Source organism: Pezoporus occidentalis, unplaced genomic scaffold (assembly GCF_034315485.1).
Source record: "Pezoporus occidentalis ecotype Australia unplaced genomic scaffold, CSIRO_AGI_Poc_V1 ctg100, whole genome shotgun sequence".
Taxonomy (NCBI): domain Eukaryota; kingdom Metazoa; phylum Chordata; class Aves; order Psittaciformes; family Psittacidae; genus Pezoporus; species Pezoporus occidentalis.
Window position 1 is genome coordinate 2,242,819 of NW_026912780.1, and position 20,954 is coordinate 2,263,772.

General features: G+C 40.2%; 1 protein-coding gene across 2 annotated transcripts in view; it reads left to right on the forward strand.

Annotated features, from left to right (window-relative positions):
- Positions 1-20,954, forward strand: part of ANO6 (anoctamin 6) — a 75,556-nt gene that overhangs the window by 36,675 nt on the left and 17,927 nt on the right. For both annotated transcript variants that reach the window (XR_009963588.1, XM_062612633.1), the window contains exons 3-10: positions 1,741-1,869; positions 10,174-10,239; positions 11,880-12,158; positions 12,511-12,624; positions 14,493-14,608; positions 15,043-15,177; positions 16,435-16,540; positions 17,783-17,843. Coding sequence is in view for 1 of the 2 variants with exons in the window: in XM_062612633.1 (XP_062468617.1) it covers positions 1,741-1,869; positions 10,174-10,239; positions 11,880-12,158; positions 12,511-12,624; positions 14,493-14,608; positions 15,043-15,177; positions 16,435-16,540; positions 17,783-17,843 (1,006 nt within the window). In the remaining variant the exon portion in view is untranslated. The remainder of the gene's footprint in view (positions 1-1,740; positions 1,870-10,173; positions 10,240-11,879; positions 12,159-12,510; positions 12,625-14,492; positions 14,609-15,042; positions 15,178-16,434; positions 16,541-17,782; positions 17,844-20,954) is intronic.

The window sequence follows — 20,954 nt, forward strand, 5'->3', positions numbered from 1 at the left end:
GCAAGAATCTGCTCAGACTGTTTGAAGCAACTATGTTAACAGGACCTATTTGTGTCAGGTCTCAGCCTTTGCGCATACAACGTGAAAAAACAGTGAGTTTAAACTCCCCTGAGTTTATCTAAAATACGGAAATTTTGTCATAATTATGGGGAGATACATCTTGGTCGACTGTTTTGACTCAGCCAATAAACAGTAACTAAATAGTCTGCTTGGAGAGGTTTGGAATAAAACTCTTGGGAGTTTGTTTTGGAAACACTGACACATGCAGTTCCTAAAGCACTATATGCTCCCTGGAACAGGGGTGCTCCTGACTGAAGACTGGCATTCTTCTTGGTTACATCACAGTTGAAGAACAACCGTTTCAGTCTGCACGTAAGGGGTTTCTGACACCATAATCACATTCCCATGTGCTGTCCTGTGGATCAGACATCCCAGAGTTCTTGGGAACTGGCATCCCTTATGAAGTTTGGTCTGCACTGATGGGGAAATTCCAGGCATACAACATCTGGGAATCTTTTCCATGTCCCCAGAAGCACAGCATTTTCAAGAGATTACTCTAGGTCATTTCACCTGGCCTGATCCTGCCTTGGGCCACCCTGCATGCCCAGCCATCTGGAAGCCAAGGCTTGTCTGCGGTTCTGTATGGGAGTCTTGAAGGTTTTGGAGATCTTACCATCTATAATGCAATGCAATCATTTCTGATATTTGATACCTAACAACTTCAGCATCAGTGCCCTCATTAACACCATGGATAGATTTGGCCAAGTACCGGAGAGTTCAGTGCTCATTATATAACATGACAATTCTGATGACCTGAAAGGAGGGCTTGTGGCATGTGATAGTACTCTAAGAAACTACAAAATCATTACTTGTGCATACAGGTTCCCCTGTCATCAATGTGTCTGTATCATTTAACATGTGAAATAACACATTAAGATGTTATTAGTGGATATGACAATCTGTCTTACTTTCCTCTGGGGACTAGACAATGGTTTATGGATATATTAACCCTTTTGATTTTGGCGTCTGTTATAACATGATGGATGTGTGGCATACAAAGATGTTTTTTGCTTGCTGAGATGTTTTGAATATAAAGAGAAATAAACCCACATAGAATGTGTCCATTTTGAGAGTTCATCTCCAGCCTGGCCATGTTCTTTGTTTTCGGGGCAATGGTGGGTTTGGGGATTAATAATTGTAGATATGCTAAAGCTTCTGGCAGGTAAGGGAACAGATGGGAATGCACTAATTCTGAGACTGTGGTCAGGCAACAACATATCTTGTAGACTAACAGTACCTGCGATGGCATAGAAATTACTTGACAGATACATTTTTTGGTGAAGGTGCTGAATCCCAATGCTCCTCCCATTGCCAAAAGCTAATATACTATTTTTAAAGAACAAAATTGGGTCAAAGTTCTGTTGATTTTATGTCATGCAGAGACCTGCCAAACTCCTGGATATATTTTTTTCCCTCCATTCTACTCCATGCTACTTTTGTCTATATTGTTGACATGTTGACATGTTTTAGGGGTGGACATGGCAGTCTTGGCATAATGGTTGGAATTGATGATCTTAAAGGTCTTTTCCAACCGAGTTGATTCTATGATTTCAGGCTTCTTGTTATATGAGTTCCCTATGAACTAAATTTCTCTGTTCACTGGAATATTGTGTAACAAGAAGAAAGTAAGGAACTGGTAACAGAAAGTCTGCACATTAAGCTATGTTACTTGCCTTCCAGGTGGATTTTGATGGTAAGGCTGACTCCTTGTTCTTCAGTGATGGGCAGCGAAGAATTGACTTTGTTTTGGTGTATGAAGATGAAAGTAGAAAAATGACTCATAAGAGGAGTGATCGTAAAAAGCAGAAGGTAAGTTATTTTCTGTATAAATCTAATTTGTTGCTTATGAGAGCAGGAAGGACAATGCCTCACCCAGAATAGTGATTGCATTGCCGTGTCTTCGGAGTGCTCTTGGGAGCTGGGAGACTGAAGCCCATCAAATTGAGCTGGGAAAAGGAGTGAGCTCAAGCCAGTAGGTTGCTGGGTAAACAGGCAGTATGTTGCACACTATGCTTGTCAGACTGTGCTATGTGACCTCAGAGCATCCTCCTCAGTGAACCCTTAGGAGATGTGAGCAGCAAAATGCTGGTATCAGGTTCCTAGTTAAAATTGGACACAAGGTAATCAGTCTAGGGCAGCTTTCCATACCCACAGTGATTGAATTAGGCCTTTAATCAACTTCAGTATTAAAATCATAGTATTCAGAGAACCCAAAGAAGGAGGCAACTCATCAGATGCTCCAAATCACAGTTATGAACATAGCTGCTGACGTTCTACCCAATAAAGTACCTAAGTAGTTTATGGGACATAATTGTACACCATTTTGCTACCAGAATTTCTTCCTGTATCACTCCTTCCCTTGAAACTTCAACAGCTTGCCCTTCCTGGGAACCTTGCAAAAGATTTCTGACTCATGCCAGTGCCTACTGTGCTCAAGACCACATTGGACAGAGCTTTGGGTAGCATGGTTTAGTGTGAGGTGTCCCTGCCCACGGTAGGGGGGTTGGAACTAGATGATCTTAAGGTCCTTTCCAACCCTAACCATTCTATGATTTTATGATTCTACTTGGTGCTTCTTAGCAACCATGAACAACAATCATAGGTTATTTTTAATTACTCCAGTGGACTATATTCATTATGTTGCAAGGGCCACAAAACCAAGCTTATCCATGCCACTGAGATGTTTTAATTTTGAACTGCCTGAGAAATATCCATCCACAGGATTGTAGTCCCCTTGGCATCTGCACTCTCCCACCCACATGCTTCCTTCTCTGATACAGGAATTCTAAATGTGCAGCAGCAGCCTCTGGTAGAGGCAGTGAGGACAATGGTATCACTGAAAGCATCTCATATACAAATAGTCATTTGCAGTTCAGAAAGAGAAAAACAGGAGTAAAAAGGCCTTTAGCTAAGTTGGTTGATATTCATTACACAGTGTTGTCATTGGCAATAACAGGGCAGCCATAAGGAATGTTGTTAGGAGGGTTTAAAAGAGTCCTGCAGTGAGTGGATGTTGCATTATCCCTGATCACAAGATCAGCAATAAAAAATAATTGAAAGACGTAATTAGAAACAAAAAGCTGCCCCTTTGGAAACAATTGGTTTTAGCAATTAGCATTTGACATTTATGTTTGCAATATTTGGCCATTGCCCAAATGTACTTAAAAATATAATGAGTGACTTTTCCAAGCAGTGATGGAAATTAAATGTGAACCATAGAGTAGTATTTTTAGTGCAGCATTAATGTTAGGACATTACCAGAATGAAATCACGAGTAATAAGACCTGGAGATTGTGGGTAATGCACTAGATGCTTGCAAAAAAAAACCAAACCTTGCTTCCATAGGTCTCAATCCTACAAAGATCTGCAGCCACACTGAATCTGTGGCATGCTGAGGAAGCAGTCTACTTGCATGCAAAAATGTGAGAATGCAAGTATATGTGAGAATGAGAGTGTACTAGACTAATGATGGGATACAGTGAAGACTGAGTGGCTGGGGAGCAGCTCTGTGAAGGAGGCCCTCATGGTCTTGGTGGACGTCAAGGAGCAAAGTGGCCAACAAAAGCTGTATAGACAGAAGCACAGCCAGGAGATTGAGACACGTGACTGGGGTGATATGGACTCCAAATGTGCTTTAGTCATCCCAAAGACAGAAAAGTCCTTCATCTCACTTGAGATTACTTGCTGTGCAAGTGGAGGAAGCTATCTGTGCTGCAGATGTTCACTTCCTAAGCAAATGCTGTACAGGCACTGGCAGCACTGATATTTTTCTTCCTGTATGTCCTCCTGAGTGGGATGCAGGACATTGCTTTAGGACCTACCTCACACCCACAGTAGGAGTGAAAGGACAGAAACTGAGAAGTACCAAAGAAACATATATGAATAGAATATTTGAAAAGGAGAAAGAAAATACATATACCTTATGTCTGAGATGGAAAGGAAGAGGACATTTTTGGTACAGTTTTGCATCCTTGGAATTCCATGGAAAGGAATAATTTGGCCTAGCACAGTTCCCAGAGTGGTGTGGGGATATTGTTGCCCAAGATACATACAAATTTTATCAGTCTTAGCATAAAACCAATTTGATAGCTTATCTTTACTGGTGTTTATTTGGTTGTATTTTTTTCTGGGACAAATGACTTCTACCCTTGTGACCAAATACAACCAAAATGAGCAGTATTCCCATTTACTATCAGCTTTAAATCCTGCATACATCACTGTCTGTCTGTGATCAATGATGAACTGAAAATGCCAAATTTTATAAGCACTATCTTGTATAATTCAAGGTGCTTTAAGCCTAAATCGGTTCTTCATTCATGCTACTCTTTCTTTGACACTCCTGGCATTTTTATAGAGCTATTATCCAGAGCATTATGGTTCACAGAATTTGGAATCTCGAGGTTATCAGTAATAGCAGATCCAGATCTGGTCTCATCGGGTGAAATCCTCACCTCAATGAGGTCAGCAGCAATGTCTCCACTGGCCATGTGCAACGTTGCAGGTCTGTGAAATGTAGGGATCAGCAATGTAGTCACTGGCACGAATTCTTTCTGATGCACAGTGCACCCCACCTGGTTGCATGACATGGAATTTGGGGCAGAACTTGAATTGCTAGTGGACAACTACAGATCGATGTTTCTGATGTGAAAAGTTCTGTGTGCTGGACTGAGTGGTTTTGTGTGATACCAAGAGTGAAGGAGTTCCCAGATGCTTACTGAATTCAGTCAGAACGATTTGAAATTTCTATGATTTGAAAATCAGACCTCAACCAAGTTATCCAATGTAACTGGATTCAGAGAAACAGGGCACAGATCCATCTATTCTTCTGCAGCAAGAGAAGAATCGGGTCCTGGGACCATCATTACATTTGATTTGAATGGCTTTCTTTTTCAAAAGAATTGCATAAGTGTAACTGAGAAAATGACCCAGCATTAATTTATAGTAATTAGCAGTATTCTTGGGAAAATGTCTAATACAGAAGGAATTAACTGAAAACATGGGGCTGATTTGGATAGAAGAATCAAAAATACGGAATTACAGATGCAGTGGCGCTGTGCTTCCCTCTTTTTCATGTTTCCAAAATCTGTTTTAAAGGAGGCAAAATCAGATTAAAGAAATGGCACCCTCATGGAAGTTTCTAACATAATATACAGATCCAAATGTTCGCAGATACAGTTCACATGTACAACTTAATTCAAACTCCAAACCTTTCTAAGTTGGTTTGCAATTAATTTTGCAAGCAATAGCAAAAATCGAACTGTCAGAAGCATATTCCAGAAACTGCAATGCAATCAATTAGAATTCCTACTCAAAGTATGGGTTTTGAACCTACAATTTATGTACCCTATTTGTCAGAGTAGGTTACCATCAGAACAGGAATTAAATATAACCAGTCTTCCCAGGAATGCTCCAAAATGACAGTTTTATCTGTTGGGGTCTGCAAGGAGCTCACTGTTGAAAGTTAAAGGGTCAGTGCCAGAAAGATGAATTCAAAGTAAATCGATGCAGAATGTCATTCTAGTCCATCTGCTTCCCCTCAACAGAAACTAAGAGAAAGATCATCAGTAAATTAAGTAGGAATGTAGGCAAAACCTTCATTTCCAGGATTGAAATAATTTGTGCTTCACAAAATTAGATTTTAATTTTTGTTTCAAATTAAATGCAAACTATAATTCACAGAAAATATTACACACTTTTAAGTACTGTTTTGCAGAGAGCCTCAGCAGGGTTAGAGGAGTTTGTATTCCTAAGCAAACAATGAACAGTTCCTGCTTCCAGACTTGTTTAGTTTAGATAACCAACAGCAACAAAAAACTTGGATAACTTTTCAAAAGCTAATTGTACTTTTCCCAGTGTTTAGCATGTGTCATACCTGTGGTGAGAGAACGATACTTGCATTTACAGAGAAGAAGGGTACCTCAGTGCCATTTTATGTGGTGATTTTAGGCAGTAGAGGATGGCAGGCTTTACATGCCTGTGGTATGCTCAGTCAGCAGACTGAGGAAGTCTGATAACAATCAAGAAAAGGACCTTTAGCACTGGGTGGAGGGCAATCACACCTACCCTGATGTCTACTGGATGGACTGGTTTTGAAGCAGGAACTCACTGAAATAAAATCTCTGTTCCTGAGGCAACCCCAAATCTGAATTTTACTTCTTTGACAATTGGATAAAAGGGAGAATGACAGAAGTCAAATGGAAGGAGGGAGTTACTCTGAAGTTACTGCATACATCCATAGGACCAGAAATGGTCTTTCCAAACAGGGTGACTAGAAGCCACTGTTGAGAGCAGGGCTAGACTACAGTATTGCCAGTGCTGTGTGGTCATGAATCAGGTTTCAGAAAATCACGAGGCTGCTTAAAATCAGAGGGTATCTCAGAAAATATGTATTTTGAGTTCTTTGGGTTTACTTTTTTTTTTGTTGGCCTTTATAGCATATTTTGCTTCACATTTTTATTATCTTCAAACTTAAGAAGCTTACAGAAGCAGAGCTTCTCAAGCAATTAATTTCCTAATGTTGACAACTGGGACTTTCAGGAGAGCTTTCAAAGACCACCAAAGAAACCATGAGACTTGGTAGCTAATGTTGATACAGCAATCCTCTCCACTCCCTTTACTTGATAGCCATGAGATTGGCTTCAGGCCCCGTGCTCTTTCTCTTCTTGACTGTGATTTATGTGTTGCCTGTCAGGTAATGCAGAGGTGGATATTCAAGCACTCCTTCCTTGTTAGGAGTTTTCTTCTGAAGTCACACAGATATTGTTGTAGGGAACTTTTCTGTTTGCACAAAAGAAACTAAAGATATAAGTGGGCATCCTCCTATCACTTCTGTCAATCACAGCAAGTGCTCCCTACCACTTAAGCAACACAGAGAAAAGAACTGCTAGTGGTCTGCTACCAGTTTCCAGATTCAGAGTCTTGTTAGTCTCCTCAGGGTTGGAAGACATGAGGCACTGAAAGCACTATGGTGTAAAAGCAGCTCGCAAGAGCTAGCCCTCCTACATGCCTGTAATACTTGGAATTTACTTACTTACTTGCTTTCAGTTCTTTAAGATTGTATGTTCTTATGCATCCTGTAGTGTCTTTGTCGACTGGCTAGCCATTCAGTCATCAAAATCTGTCAGGTTGCGCTTTACCATCATCACATTATCATTACAGCTTAGCCTTGCTGGTTGCTGAGCAAAATGCCAGATACTGAAATAAAGCTGGGACAGTCTCTACCTTCCAGCCTAATAAGCTATCATATCTTTATGCTGTATTCCCCAGTCAATGCAAAACCACTATAGACTCCTCTGGGTAAAAGACTAGCTCCTCCATAGATCATCATACACATAATTCAATCATTTATATAAAATAGCAAAGCCCCTAATTAGCAAAGCCTCCCAGGGGCTTTGTTCCCCAGTACTTGCATTAATGCATTATTAGAAACCTTAATATTGTCAACATTCCTCTAAGATTTTGAGGGAAAATTAATTTGGGTAACGCCTTGCCATAATAAATTATTAAAGCAATCTGAATTATAAGATAAAAAAAAAATCAGTATTAGACTTCTGTAAATGAGAATTGCCCTGCTTTGTGCTATCTAAGAAGAAACAAAGCAGTTACTTAGCCTTTTTTATTTTCTGAAACAAAGGAGAGCTTAGGTTGAATTATTTTCATGATTCGGTATTATTCACCTTACAAAAAAATCATGTGAATATGGAAGAAGCGAAGAGGTAGGATGAAAAGGCAGAAGAGTTAATAGTGGTGTAGACAAACAATTCCTGTCTTGCGCACTACATATATTAACGATCTGGTAAGGGGATTGAGTTACGACATAACAAAAATTGCAGAGAAAATCAGTACATAGTTTATTCAGAAGCTAAGACAACTGTGAACCTTTATCTTTGAAGGAAAATGGAGAGCACTATTACCTATGAAATTTGAAAAATGAAAGGAAATACGTTACCGCAAGGAAAAAACTCATTAACATTTGGGATTCTAAGTTAGTGCTGTTAGTACAAGGAAGAGACTTAGATGTCACAGGAAACAGCTATATTGTGTCCTCTTCAAGCTCAGCTACCATCAGAATTCTAGACAGTAGAAAGTATGAGGTATATATAAGTGTGCATATTACACATATATATATACACAATGTTATATACACAATGGAAAAATACGAAAAGCATGCTACTGTCACCAATAGCAAGTGGATTAATGGCACATGGAGAGAGGCCTCCATGAAGACCCCAATCAAAGTTTGGGATTGTGGTTTTATCTTGGCAAAATAGAGGAATAAGGAGAAATGTAGAAAGTATTGATGAAAGAAGAAAACAGATTGGAAGATTTGTCTCTTCCTGTCCCTAACTCAAGAAGAAGGTGATATTCACTGGAGCAAAAAGGCAGAAAGCCTGAAACAGATTTGACAAGTACCTTTGAACAAAATATGAAATTGGTCCCTCATGAACATTGCTACATGCAGGTGCTGCAGTTGAGAACTAAGGAAGTTTAGAAGGGGAAGGCTGTTTATATTATTGTTCAGGTTTGTGACTTTTAATTCCAAGACTTGCTAGAGTTTTTTGGAAAATGTTTTTTTTCTGCATGGGGACTTGCAGCAGTCTTTAAACATTAAAGAACTAGATGAAACTTATGTGGGGATACATGACCTGTGCCGGGAGAACTCCTGAGGATTTCTGCCCTTTTTGCTTAAGCATTACCCACCTAGACTGAGTGGGTCTTGGGTCTAGTCCTGAAGATCATTTGCCATGTATCTACCAAAGTTCCTAAGACTTTATGTAAAGGGTCATTCATTGACTTAGGTCCTCCACAGGCCTGCATCTTAAGCACAGATCTTAAGGCAGTTAGTCTGACTATAGAGAGCCAGGTGACAGAAAACATTGGATCATTCTCATTTTAAGTTCCTTTAGTGGTAGGTGCAGAATCCATTAAGCACAGGGCATATAAACAACAAAAATATTGGTCAGTGGAATGAAAGCAATCTGTGAGTAAGAAAGTAGTATCACCCAGTCACTCTAAGAACCTCGCTGCATGCCTAACCTACCCTGCTACCCTAGTTCACACATAAAACCATCAGTTCACAGTGTATTAATGTCATCTCCTTCTGGCAACTGCTCACAGAGGCCCCTTTCCCAGCCCAAGCCACCTGCAGGTGCTCCCCCCTAACCCATGCTGGTACTTTGACATGCAGCCAGTAGGCCAGGGAGAGCTGGCCACCCTTGACTTTCATAAACATCTCATTGTGGAAGTATCCAGTTGATGCAGATGGCTTTCAGATTTGATTAGTCCATATGAAGTTTCAAAATTTCTTGTAAATGCTTTATGGTGTTGTGTATTTTGAGGGGAGAGGGGCTGTTTGTCTGTGTGGTTTTGGGGGGAGGCCATGTGTGTGGAGAAGCAAAAAGATTGCCAAGATATTTCAGATATTTTTGTAACTCACTACCTGCCAAGTTCTGGTAACTGTGAAGTGAAATTAAAGTGATCCATGAAGGAAAACTTGCCATATCCTTCAGGAGACATCAAATGCTTGTAGAATAACACCACTGACTCTTCAAGTACTATAGCTCTCGACTACTTCCTTTGGGGATGCTTATTCATAGGTTAAAATGTAGAAGGCTACTACAATTTGAACCACTGTGTGAACTCATATGATTATTGTGAAAGAAGAATAAAGTTACAGGCTGCTGGGTCAAAAGTGGTATGAAAGCTCTTGAGATGAAGACTTTCTAAAGGACAAATTAATGCCGGGAGGGAGGCTGCCATCAAAAATTTGATTAGAGACTAAAGATGAAGGAGATCACAAGTTTCAGGGGTAATTGCTCTTCAAAATTCAAAATTTGGGACACATTTTTACCTCTGCAATGTACCAGAAACTAAGAGGGTGAATACTCTGTAGCTGCATTTGAGGACAATGTTGCATATGGGCAATGTTGCATACCAGACAAAACGCCGGATCAAGATCAGTAGGTAAGACTGTACCTATCAGCCAGTAGCTGTCAAGTGGGCTATAGAGGTAATGACCCAATGATTTTTTTGGGAGGCAATTCCATTCTTCTGTGCATACGTATTTGTGAAACTTGGAACAGATGTTTTATGGTGTTCAATACCTTTTAACAGAGGAAGAGACAAGTATATGAATCAAACCTGATAAACAACGGCTTGCAACTTGAAGCAACGAGATCGGTGAGTGCTCTTCCCTGTGTGAACGGCCGTATCTGAGAGCAAAGCTGCCCCTGTGGGAATAAGGAAACTGGATATATGAATTTACTGTAACATTTCTCTCCTCAGGAGAAAAAAGCCCATCTTTTTCCATCAGTAGTGCCTCTGTTTTCTGATGTGCAATTTTTAAACTTTGTGTCTGTTCTTTCCTCTGCAAAATGATGCAGATGGTAAGCTGGGAGATTACATGGAATTGTGTTTGTTGGATGGGAGGTTGTGTTTGTTCAGCACTTGGAAGCACTGGCTGTACTCTGAGGTTCTCCCCCTATTATGGCCATGTAGGACATGTGGGAAGCCAGTGGGTGTGCAGGGCAGAATGCCCCTGCCAGAAGAGCAATGCAGGGCTCCTACACATGACCCTGCTCTTTGCAAGGCCTGGCACCACGCAAGTGATTGAGACTATCATGCTTTGTGTATTTTTGGGCTGCGATGCTGCCTGCAGGCAGTTCAAGAGTGCTGTGATAATTCACAGCAGCTGCTGGAGCTGCTGTCTCTTGCAGGAAGGGTTAGAGGCCCTCAAAGCCCCTTTCCTTCCTGCCCTGCAGGGTTGCAGTGCTCCATATGGGTCTCCCCGTCCCAGGCAATCATTTCCAGTCTAAATTTGTTGTTGTTTGGCAGTCTACAGCGAGCTCCAGAAAAGGTCATTTTGCCCCTTTCTCCTAAATTAGACTCAGAATCTATGGCGTCATGGTATTTATTTGGTTTCTGCAGTGCAGACTCGTGCTGCACATCCAAGGATGTAGTCTTGCTCTTCGCATTCATAAGTTAACCGCTTACTGGAAGTCTGACGTGGCCCTCTTGCTATACTTACATGTCACTATATTTACATGTTGCAGTTTTCAGTAGTTCTGCCATGGTCATGACTGAAAAACTTTTGAAACTGGAAGTTTCCCCAGGCTAGATCAGATATCTGACTGATGTTCCAGAGCCAGTGAGCTATGTAATGTAATTTCAAGTGGCTGAGACCCAGTAATGCAGGGCATCAATAGAAGTTCTGCAGGTGATGTGCAGACGGGAGGTGAGGGGCTGTTAATGTCCCCACTGCATACTGGTGCTGGTTAGCACATGCAACTGGGATCAAAGTGCCCCACGCAGTCTTTCTCAGCAGTCTTAGCTGATTTCCCTTTCCCTCTCCCCATTCTCACTATGAAGCTGAGAACTGGGGTCGCCCAGGAGCATCCATGTGTGCTTAGACTACTTCCATCAAGTCACATCACATTGGGGTTGTACTTAAACTGCTGGGGAAACACTGACAGCTCCAAACCCACAGCGGCCATGCCAGGCTATATGGAGGAAGCATTGCTACTCTTAAATTGCTTTGTAAAATACTTTGCAGATATGTAAAAAGTACATTAAAAGAACATTTAGCTGTCTTTCTTAATATACCTTTATATGCCTTTATATGCCCGAGTGTTTCCACCTCGTGTCAGTGCTTTTACAGAAGTCAGTGGTATATTTCCTAAGACAGAAAATGAATGCAACTTTAAGTTGGTCTTCTATGAGCTGTAAAGAGAAAGAAAATTCTGGATAGTTTAAAAAATGTTCTGAAAAGTCCTTTGCTTTCATTTTGTTGAACATGTATTTTTAATATTCTTTCATTCCAGGTTTTGGATGAAAAACTTATTTTTGTGAAAGTGCATGCACCTTGGGAAGTGCTGTGCACATATGCTGAGGTTCTGCACATCAAATTGCCCCTGCAACCCAATGACCTGAAAACCCGAGACTCAGCTTTCAACTGGTTTAGCAGACTCTTCACAGTGGATGAAAATATCATCAAACCTGAGCAAGAGTTTTTCACTGCCCCTTTTCAAAAGGAGCTTTTGTCCAGCTTTTATGTCCAAGACAAAGACACATTTTTCAATCCTGCAACTAGAAGCCGAATTGTAAGTCCATGGAGTGTTTTTAGAATTTGATCTTAAAAAGAAAAGATGTGTTTAATCAAATCAGTGCAATTACCTTCATGAAAGCATCCTGAAAAATTATAAATATTTGGGATGCAGTAGTCCTGTATCATTTATGAGTCAGCCTGGACAATCCAGAATGAAAATATACCTTACATTTATTCCATTTCTCTTCCACCTGAATTTAAAGGAGAAATTTGAATGGTTTATGTTCTCCATGCAGTTAATTTTGTTAGCACTGCTTACCCTTTCCTAAACTGAGTATATGTTGAGACAGGTATAGCTGTGATCACTTTCAAGTTGCAAGAGACACCAAAATATTTATCAATTTCAGGTTCATTTTATCCTGTCCCGTGTGGAATATGCAACCAAAAACAATGTGAAAAAGTTTGGCATTAACAAATTACTGGACACTGGAATCTACAAAGCAGCATTTCCCCTTCATGATGTAAGTCCAGTGCTTGAAACTAAAATGTATTTTAAAATGGAGATCTGAACTATATCTGTGGGGTTTATATCGAAAAACAGAAGCACTATCGATTGCTTTACTCCTTGACTGGTCATTATATCCACATAGTTGAGTAAGACAGAGTTTGGCTGAAGAGATTTTCTTTCAGAGCACTGTTGGTTAAAAATGCAGCTCCATAACTGAAAAAAAAAACCAATATATTTCATTTAAGAGTTGTTAAACTTGTATTCACTGGGAGATGTAGTTCAGTAAAGTGCCTGGCCTAAGTGGTAATTCCCATGGCGCACAGTCTCATCAGTTCTAAATCAATTTTAACATTGTCCCCTTTTTTAGTACTCAGTTTTTCAGTATTAAAGTTCCTATCAATCAAATATCAACATTGTTAATAAAGATGTAGACTACAAATCTCATCTTAGGATGTGTGACAGTCTCACACAGCAATAAACACTCCCGCAGTGCCCAAACATTGCAACGTACGTGCAGGAAGACACAGGCCTCTACTGGCTCTGTCCAGGTAGTCCAGTACCTCACAGGTGATGTCAGAGTCATGCAGAGAGAATCTTAACAGGGATGGATTTCAGCTGGCAGTATTAAGAAATCCAGCTTTTGTAACTACACTTCTGACACTTTAAAAAGTGTCACATCTCATTTCAAGAAGAAAATTATACTGAAAATTTTTGTGTATACAAAGGCTACCAATAGAACAGAAAAAGAAAACAAAGGGAAAAAGAAATCAGATTTCAGAGTATTTGCCTAAAGAAAAACTCCATCTTAAGCTGTGCATGGGATACAGCAAGCAAAGACTGAGGGCTGGCTTTCTGCATTGTATCTATTATACACCCACACCCCACACACTTCCTCCTGAGTTCTGTGTCCGAGGTGTGTTCTGCTGTGAAGACACCGAGCACATGAGAGGTCAGGAATGGTAGCTGCTTCAGCTCTTTGGACTTGGCTTAAAATATTCAGGAGGCCTACAAGGATTTTAAGGAAATCTTTAAGGCAGAATCAAGACAAATCATGTTTCTTGTAAATAACCCGAAGCTTTACAGGATAGAATTAATACCATTCATGACTATCCATTTTAAGGTTTCCTTTTAAAGATTAAAAACCTGCCTTGCAGGCTACTTCTATCATGGCATGGGGAATTTGGACTCAGTATGACTAGTAATTACTGACTGTCTTTTTATACAATTACAATTATATATCATGGCTCCTCTGAAAATCAAGATTAGATGATAGATTTCTGTCACTTGTCTTGTTGCATCAGAGATACAGAATGGAAAAGTCCCTCAAATAAAACAGGCTTTATTGAAATAGATTTTCAAATAACCTAGTAAAACCCACAAGTATTATCTCCATGTGAACTCTCTTTTGAAATTAAAACAGAGACTAGAAGCCCTGGATTTATCCCTCAGACTTTCCAGCCTTCATTCCAGTACAGTATTATTTTGAGGCAAAGGATGTTAGCATGCTAAAGCTACTTGAAATCCATTTTAATTTAGTCCTGTTCTCTAATTAGAATGGATCCTTTTCTGTTTTCTATTCCTAAGTGCCAAGTCACTGACATGTGCTTCGATTTAATTTAATAGTGAGTCTCTGTTATTTTCACCTCACATACGTAAAGTGTTTGCTTTAGCTTTTGGTTCCTTTCTGACCTTCTATCCTGAAAGCTGGTGCTTTTCCAGAGCTGCCTTCCTGCTCCTTTTCCTGGCTTGCAGCAGATCAGACTAAAAGGCTATTCAAAGCTCTGGCTTCATGGCCAGAGCCATAGGGTCTGCTGAGATGACAACTGATCTGTGCTGGTTAGATTAATGGTATCTTCTTCTCATGCTTTTTCTGTTTTGCAGTCTAGTTTTAGGCACCTGTCAACCGATCCCAACTGCCCAAGTGAACGATACCTTCTCTACAGAGAATGGGCTCATCCCAAAAACATTTTCAAACTGCAGCCCCTGGATTTCATCAGGTTGGTGTGATTGAGGCTGGAGTAATGAACTAGGAATTTACTTAGCAGGTCTGGTTTTGGGAATGTCAAAGAGACACAGCTCAGTTCTGAGGGCAGATCCATGCACCTATATCAATTTATGCACAGGAGCATACTTTGAACTTGGTTTCATGATAAGCCACTTCCTGAAAAAACAGCCAGTTAAAATTTTTCTTTGCAAGGTATGCTTTTTCTCTCCTTTTCCATTCCCCCCCCCCCTTCCTATCCTCTTATAAAGGCATTAAAGTGGTGATAGAAATACCCAGCTGCAATACTGCAATCCCGAAGTTCAAACCGGAGGAATATGACAATATGAGTTGGTACAAAATGTATGAAATGAAGAGCCATTTGAAACAGAAATATGAATTTACTTGCATTTCAGGAAAAAAAAACAAACAAACCTTTCCCCTCCACAGGAAATACTACGGCGAGAAAATTGGAATCTACTTTGCTTGGCTGGGCTTTTATACTAACATGCTGATCATGGCTGCGATTGTAGGAGTTGGCTGTTTTCTGTATGGATGCCTGACAAAGGACAACTGCACATGGAGGTACCTGATCAGGCCTTTTTTAATATCCCATGCAATTTTGATCAGTCACCTATAGAGGGGGACTGTGCAGGGTTTGCAAGACACTGCGCAGTAAGAGGCAAAATGAAAGGGCCTGAAAACAGCAGTTCTGGATTTGAAAGTAAAGACACAAAATATAAGAAGAGTAATGGATGTCCATGGACCATTAGAGAGATAGACATCTGTGAGTTTGTTATTTCCTCATTTTATTTATATTTTGCACTAGGTTCACCACACCTAGTGTAGAAACACAAAGAAAGGAGTGGCAATCAGAAGCCATAGCATCATTTTCACTGTGGTCGTTCTGGAAGAAGGTATCCAAAGACCCCCAAAATTTCTTTCCTCTATTTTGAGGGAAGAATAGAGAATGAGCAAGCACAAGGGGCCTTATCTGCCTAGGATATATTAGGATGTGATGCATAGCCCTCATCAGAATATGACAAATTCAACTGTGGCACAATGACCTTGAGGTCATCACTGTGCTAAATCATCTACAGACCATCACACTGTATACACTCTTCTGGAATGGTGTTTATCTTTAGAAAACATGTTGAAGGGCTGTTCCAGAGCTCCACTCCTCTGGCTAATGGAGTATAAACCCATTTAGCCTTATGCTAGTATTATCATTTAGTTAAATAGTTCATCTCCCTTCCTGGTGTTTACTGATGTATTTATAGAAAGTAATTACACCACCTTTCAGCCTCCACCATACTAGGTTAGCACGTACTGGTTAGATGGCAACTCTTTTGCCATCTCTTAAGAGACAAATCTGCCATTCTTTGTATTGCCCTAGCAGCCCCCTCTGTGCTTTTTCCAACCTGATCCTTTGTAGAAGACCACAAGGACTAGGTAGCTATTTTGGTTCTGCAGCTGTTCCTTGCTCTGGTAGGCAGTGTTCCTTTCCTTCTCCCCCCAGACCTGCTATGGTAGTGCGTGTGAGTTTCCTGTTGAAATGTGAGATCTTTGAAGAGTGGTTTTAGTTTTGATGGGAGCAGTTTTGAGAATTACTACCATGTACGAGGGATGGAAACCATTTTCCTCTTATGTCATCCATTTTTGAGATGAGGATTAAGAATGGAAATGGGGATATATTGCCAGGCTGGGGTGGGGAATTCCTGAGAGCAGATGACTGGTAAATTATTTCTCAATTCCCTGAGATTATTGTGCTGTCCGTGCGTGCAAAAAAAAAAGGACTAAAGAATTTAGTGTTGGTAAGTGACTGACTAGTTTTGTTTTTAGCCAAGAAGTATGTGATCCCAACATAGGAGGTAAAATCATCATGTGCCCTCAGTGTGATAAAGTATGTACCTACTGGAACCTCACCATCACTTGTGAATCATCCAAGGTAACTACATTTACAGCTTATAGACACACTATTGAACTTTAGTTGCGCTTTCTCTAGTACTGCATATAAAAAGAAGCTGTTACTCCACTAATGATGTCCTGCAGAATTGCTAGAAATAGTCAAGTAATTGTTCCTTTTGATAGGACGACTGAACTTGGGAAAGTAAAAACAACATCGATTTCTCCAATTTGATCTAAGATGAAACAAATTGTTGGTTTGTTTGTTTTTTTTTAATTTCACAAATATTTGATACAGGACTACAGTGGATTTTTAATTGAAACACTTTGTTCCATTTGGAGATACTTCCTCATTTGGGGGATGGGAAATTCAATTCCTAAAGTCTTGATTCAGTAGCTGTGGATCAATTTTGCTAAGGAAATTTTTTAAGCATGTTTTGACATTTCTAAATTCTGCCCCTTCCCTCCCCAAAGATGTTGTCTGGATCCATACCTTGAATTTGACCTGTGTTACCAAGGAGGAGATGGGAACAAGGAGGTGTTGTTGTGGGCCATGATAGAAGTTCTGATACAGCCATGTCCTGTTAGCCATGGAGGAGGCTAACCTCACTAGGGGAGCCTCACCTTCTTTCTCCATTACCTCATCTCACTAGGCTAATGTTAGCCTTTTGTTATTCCTTTCCATAGGTTCAGTCACTCTCAAAACTGCAATTTTTCTGCTATTTGCCAAAAATATTTTGTCCAGCTTTAATGTGTTGCTTCAATGCATTTAAAGGGTAAAAGAAATAAGAATACAGGGAAAAGGCTATGATGGAAAGAAAAGGCAAATTGAGACCACAGAGGTATCTCATCACAATGTGTTTTCACTAACTGGCTTGATTTGTTGTCATCCTGCTCATGAAAACCAGATGTGTCCATTGCCTTTTTGTGGGTGTATTAAAAATACATAACTCTATACTGAGCTCCCAGACTAGAAGCACTGTTTTTCCTCTTCCTATGCAACAGATGGGAGGAAGACTGACAGCACACCATTTTACTATCCTCTTGCTGCACATTTGGCTTATACTTTTAATTCTGGGCTTTGCATTTAATTTCCTTAATTTACTGTGGAATACTGTACATTGACAGAAACTGAGGAAACACAATCAATAAAGGTTGTTTATTAAGCTACATAAAAGCTAAAAATCGACATATTCAGTAGGCAGCTTCTGTCCTGGGTTAGTGTAGAAGAAAAAAAAAAAAGGTTAATTATATTTTAAGCCTTTTTTCTTTTCCATTTTTCCAGAAACTCTGTATATTTGATAGCTTTGGAACACTGGTGTTTGCAGTATTTATGGGAATATGGGGTAAGTCGATTTCAACAACTGTGGTTTGTCATCTAATTTTGGCCAAGCCTCCAGCATCAGCCAGATAAACACAGATGAATTTGAAACAACTTTATGTTCTAGCACACAGGAATTCAGCAGTAGGTAGTTCTATGTAGCAGAAGATATCCACATTCACAGGAACTCCCTTTTAGCATCATAAGAAAACAAAGAACTGTAGAACTTAAAGTTGGTCTTTCAGTGTCTGTTTTGTTTCGTTTGACTTGGAGGAAAGTCCAGGAGAAATCGTTAGAGCTGCCTCATGTTCATGCAGCAGGAGCCACCACATGCTTAAGTATATCTGGCAGAGGAGCTGTTATTTTTCTGAAGAGCTTTGGAGCTGCCTGTGCCTATTAACAGCTGTGAGGCTGCACAAGGCAATTGGAAAACAGTCATTTATTACAGTTCCCAGGAAATTTGTTCCTCCTGTCTTTATTGAAGAAACTGACTGTAAAAAGTGTGACTAGTGGTTACAAAGCACTAGATGTGTCTTTTAGCGGAGAAAACATAGCTGAAACCAGGATGTTTCCCATGGGTGAAACCATGTGGTGCTGTATTCCAGGCATATGGCAAGGTTCATTTTCCCAGAAATGATTTTGTTTGTTCATATTAGCAACTTTGTTAACTGGCCTTTATCGCACCGTCTTACCCAGAAATTACCAAAGTAAGTTCAGTGTTAGGTCTGTACACAGGATACTTTGAATAAAATAACTCATGTAACATTTTAAACTCGTATGTATGCTGACAAGAATACATCATCTTTGCAAAACACATTTTTATTATCCTAAGATCCTAGAATCCTAGGACAGTTTGGGTCGGAAGGGACCTTGGAGGTCATCTACTTCCAACATCCCCTAAAGCGCTTCAAATAGTTACTGCTTTAAAGTAATGTAAGATGAAACATATAGTGTCAAAAGAAGACTTCTTTAAAATGCATGCTAAAATCAAAATACTAGCAGGAAATACTCTATATAAAAGTAAATTAGAAGTTTGATACTAATGTAATCTTCTCCTGTCATAGAAATAATTTATTTGCAATTTGCTTTTTAATTAAAATTGTGTTTCCTGTTTTGAAGAATGGTTTCAAAATTAATAATCACAAACTTAAGAAGCATGGTTATAGTGATGGCTGCAAGGTCTGTTAGTATTCTTGTCGTAAGTTCACTATATAAGGAGGTGAATTGCATTACAAATCCAGTCAAATTCAGATATTCAGTCAAAATTGTACCGAATCCAAATGACCCATGGTCATGGTGCAATTCCAGCTGTAATTTCCACCTTCCTCTAATACTTTTGTAGACCTCCTGGTCCAAAACAGTTAAAATATTAGTAGATTTTTAGATCTATTATTGCATAATTATCATCAATGCACTTTTAGTAATTTCTTCTTTTTTAGTGTATTCCCTTCAAAGATCTTAAAGCACCATAAAACACCAGGGAATCTTGTCTCAGGCACTCATTCTCTATACCTTTTTGCTCTGGACCAACACTTCTGCCACCTATCCCATGATGGTATGACTAGATCGGCAGCTTCCACTTCACTTGCTGCCATCACTGATCCCGTCCCTGAACATAAGCATTTCTTTTCAGTCCTTGCTGTCACAGTTTCAGAGGCAGAATACCTGGGCCACACTGAGTGGCAGTGGTGAGGGACACGTGAAAAGGGTCACCACAAATTACCGGCATGAGGTGGAATTAGTGCTTGGATGTCCTGCCTCTGAAATGTCATTTGTTTCCACTGTTAAAAAAGCCCACTGGTTGAGGAAAAAAGGAAAATGTCAAATCCAGCAGCAGCTCCTTCCCTGTTCTGAAAGATGCAGCTTGGCTGCTGGCTGATTTTGGCTAGTAGAAGTTTTCTTTGTACTGGGGCTGAAGGCTGTCCCTATGTTATGTGTCTTTCTTCCACTGTTAGCAGAAAGGCTGTCACAGAAAAAGTCCCTGCACTTCTGGGGTCTCCAGCAGCAGCTGGATTTGCAGCTGGGGCAAACCAGTATATCTTCCTGTGGTTTGGGCTGGGCAGCAGTTAGAGGTTTATGGGAAACTAATCTTGCTCTGCAGGAGAAGGCAGATGTGGTCTTATGGCCCATTGCTTGGAATGGCCTTTATGCTGCTAAGTATGAAGTAGCTGAGAAGTCCTTGTGAAAGAGGCCTGTGAATAATCTGGGGAAGAGAGTTTCCTGGGGTTCTGCCTGTGTGTAGATGCCAAGGTCCTCTTACAGCCCAGCCCATGGAATTTTCTGGTTTTCAAATTCTTCAATTTGGGGTTTTTTGGAAATAAAAATATTTTGGAAATAACCTTTAATGTTTTGAAATGTAACTGCATGCCATTGATGTTTCATCATTCAGGATGAAGTCCAAACACCACTTTTAGGGTTAATTACTCCCAGAGAATGAACAATGCAGTAATGGGATACTAACTCCTCCTGGAGTTAGTGCTGCAGAGCCACACCACTGATCTGAGGATGCACTGTCTTCAGTAACAGAGCATCCAGGGGTACCGGGGATCATGGTACTGACACCCATTGTCGTGTGCACCTCCCAGCCTTCTCAGTGGGCCTCTCATTGCCTCTGCTGCCAGACCTACCCACATAATGTCTCAGGACGAGGTAATGAGTTTGGCTGGATTCATGTCTAGCCAGTACTCCTTAGGCATCTGTGCTTCCAGTTGTAGGAGCGCGGTCCAAGGGAACTAACTGATGGCCCAGCCCAGAGAGTTTCTAAGCTTCATGCCTAGCAAAAACAGCTGCGGCCTCATCAGATTGGTGCTAGCAGAGAAGGAAAGACAGCTGTGTTTAAGCACCTTCACCTGAACCATCATTGGTTCTTGTTGCCTGCAAATGGATTATTTGTCCATGTAGAAACTGCAGATTCAATGAACGTTTTTCCCTGCGGCAATTTTTGGTGTACTGAGTTTTTCTTTTCTAGATGTCCTGCACTCTTCAGTATTTTCTCTTCACCTATCCAACCAATTTGCTTTCTTATGCATCCTGTGACAAACTTTATCAAAAGGAGTCTATAATACAAAATCCAAAGTTACCATACTCTAGGCTTAGCCAGAAAGCAAATAAACGTATATGCATTCTTTCACAGGTG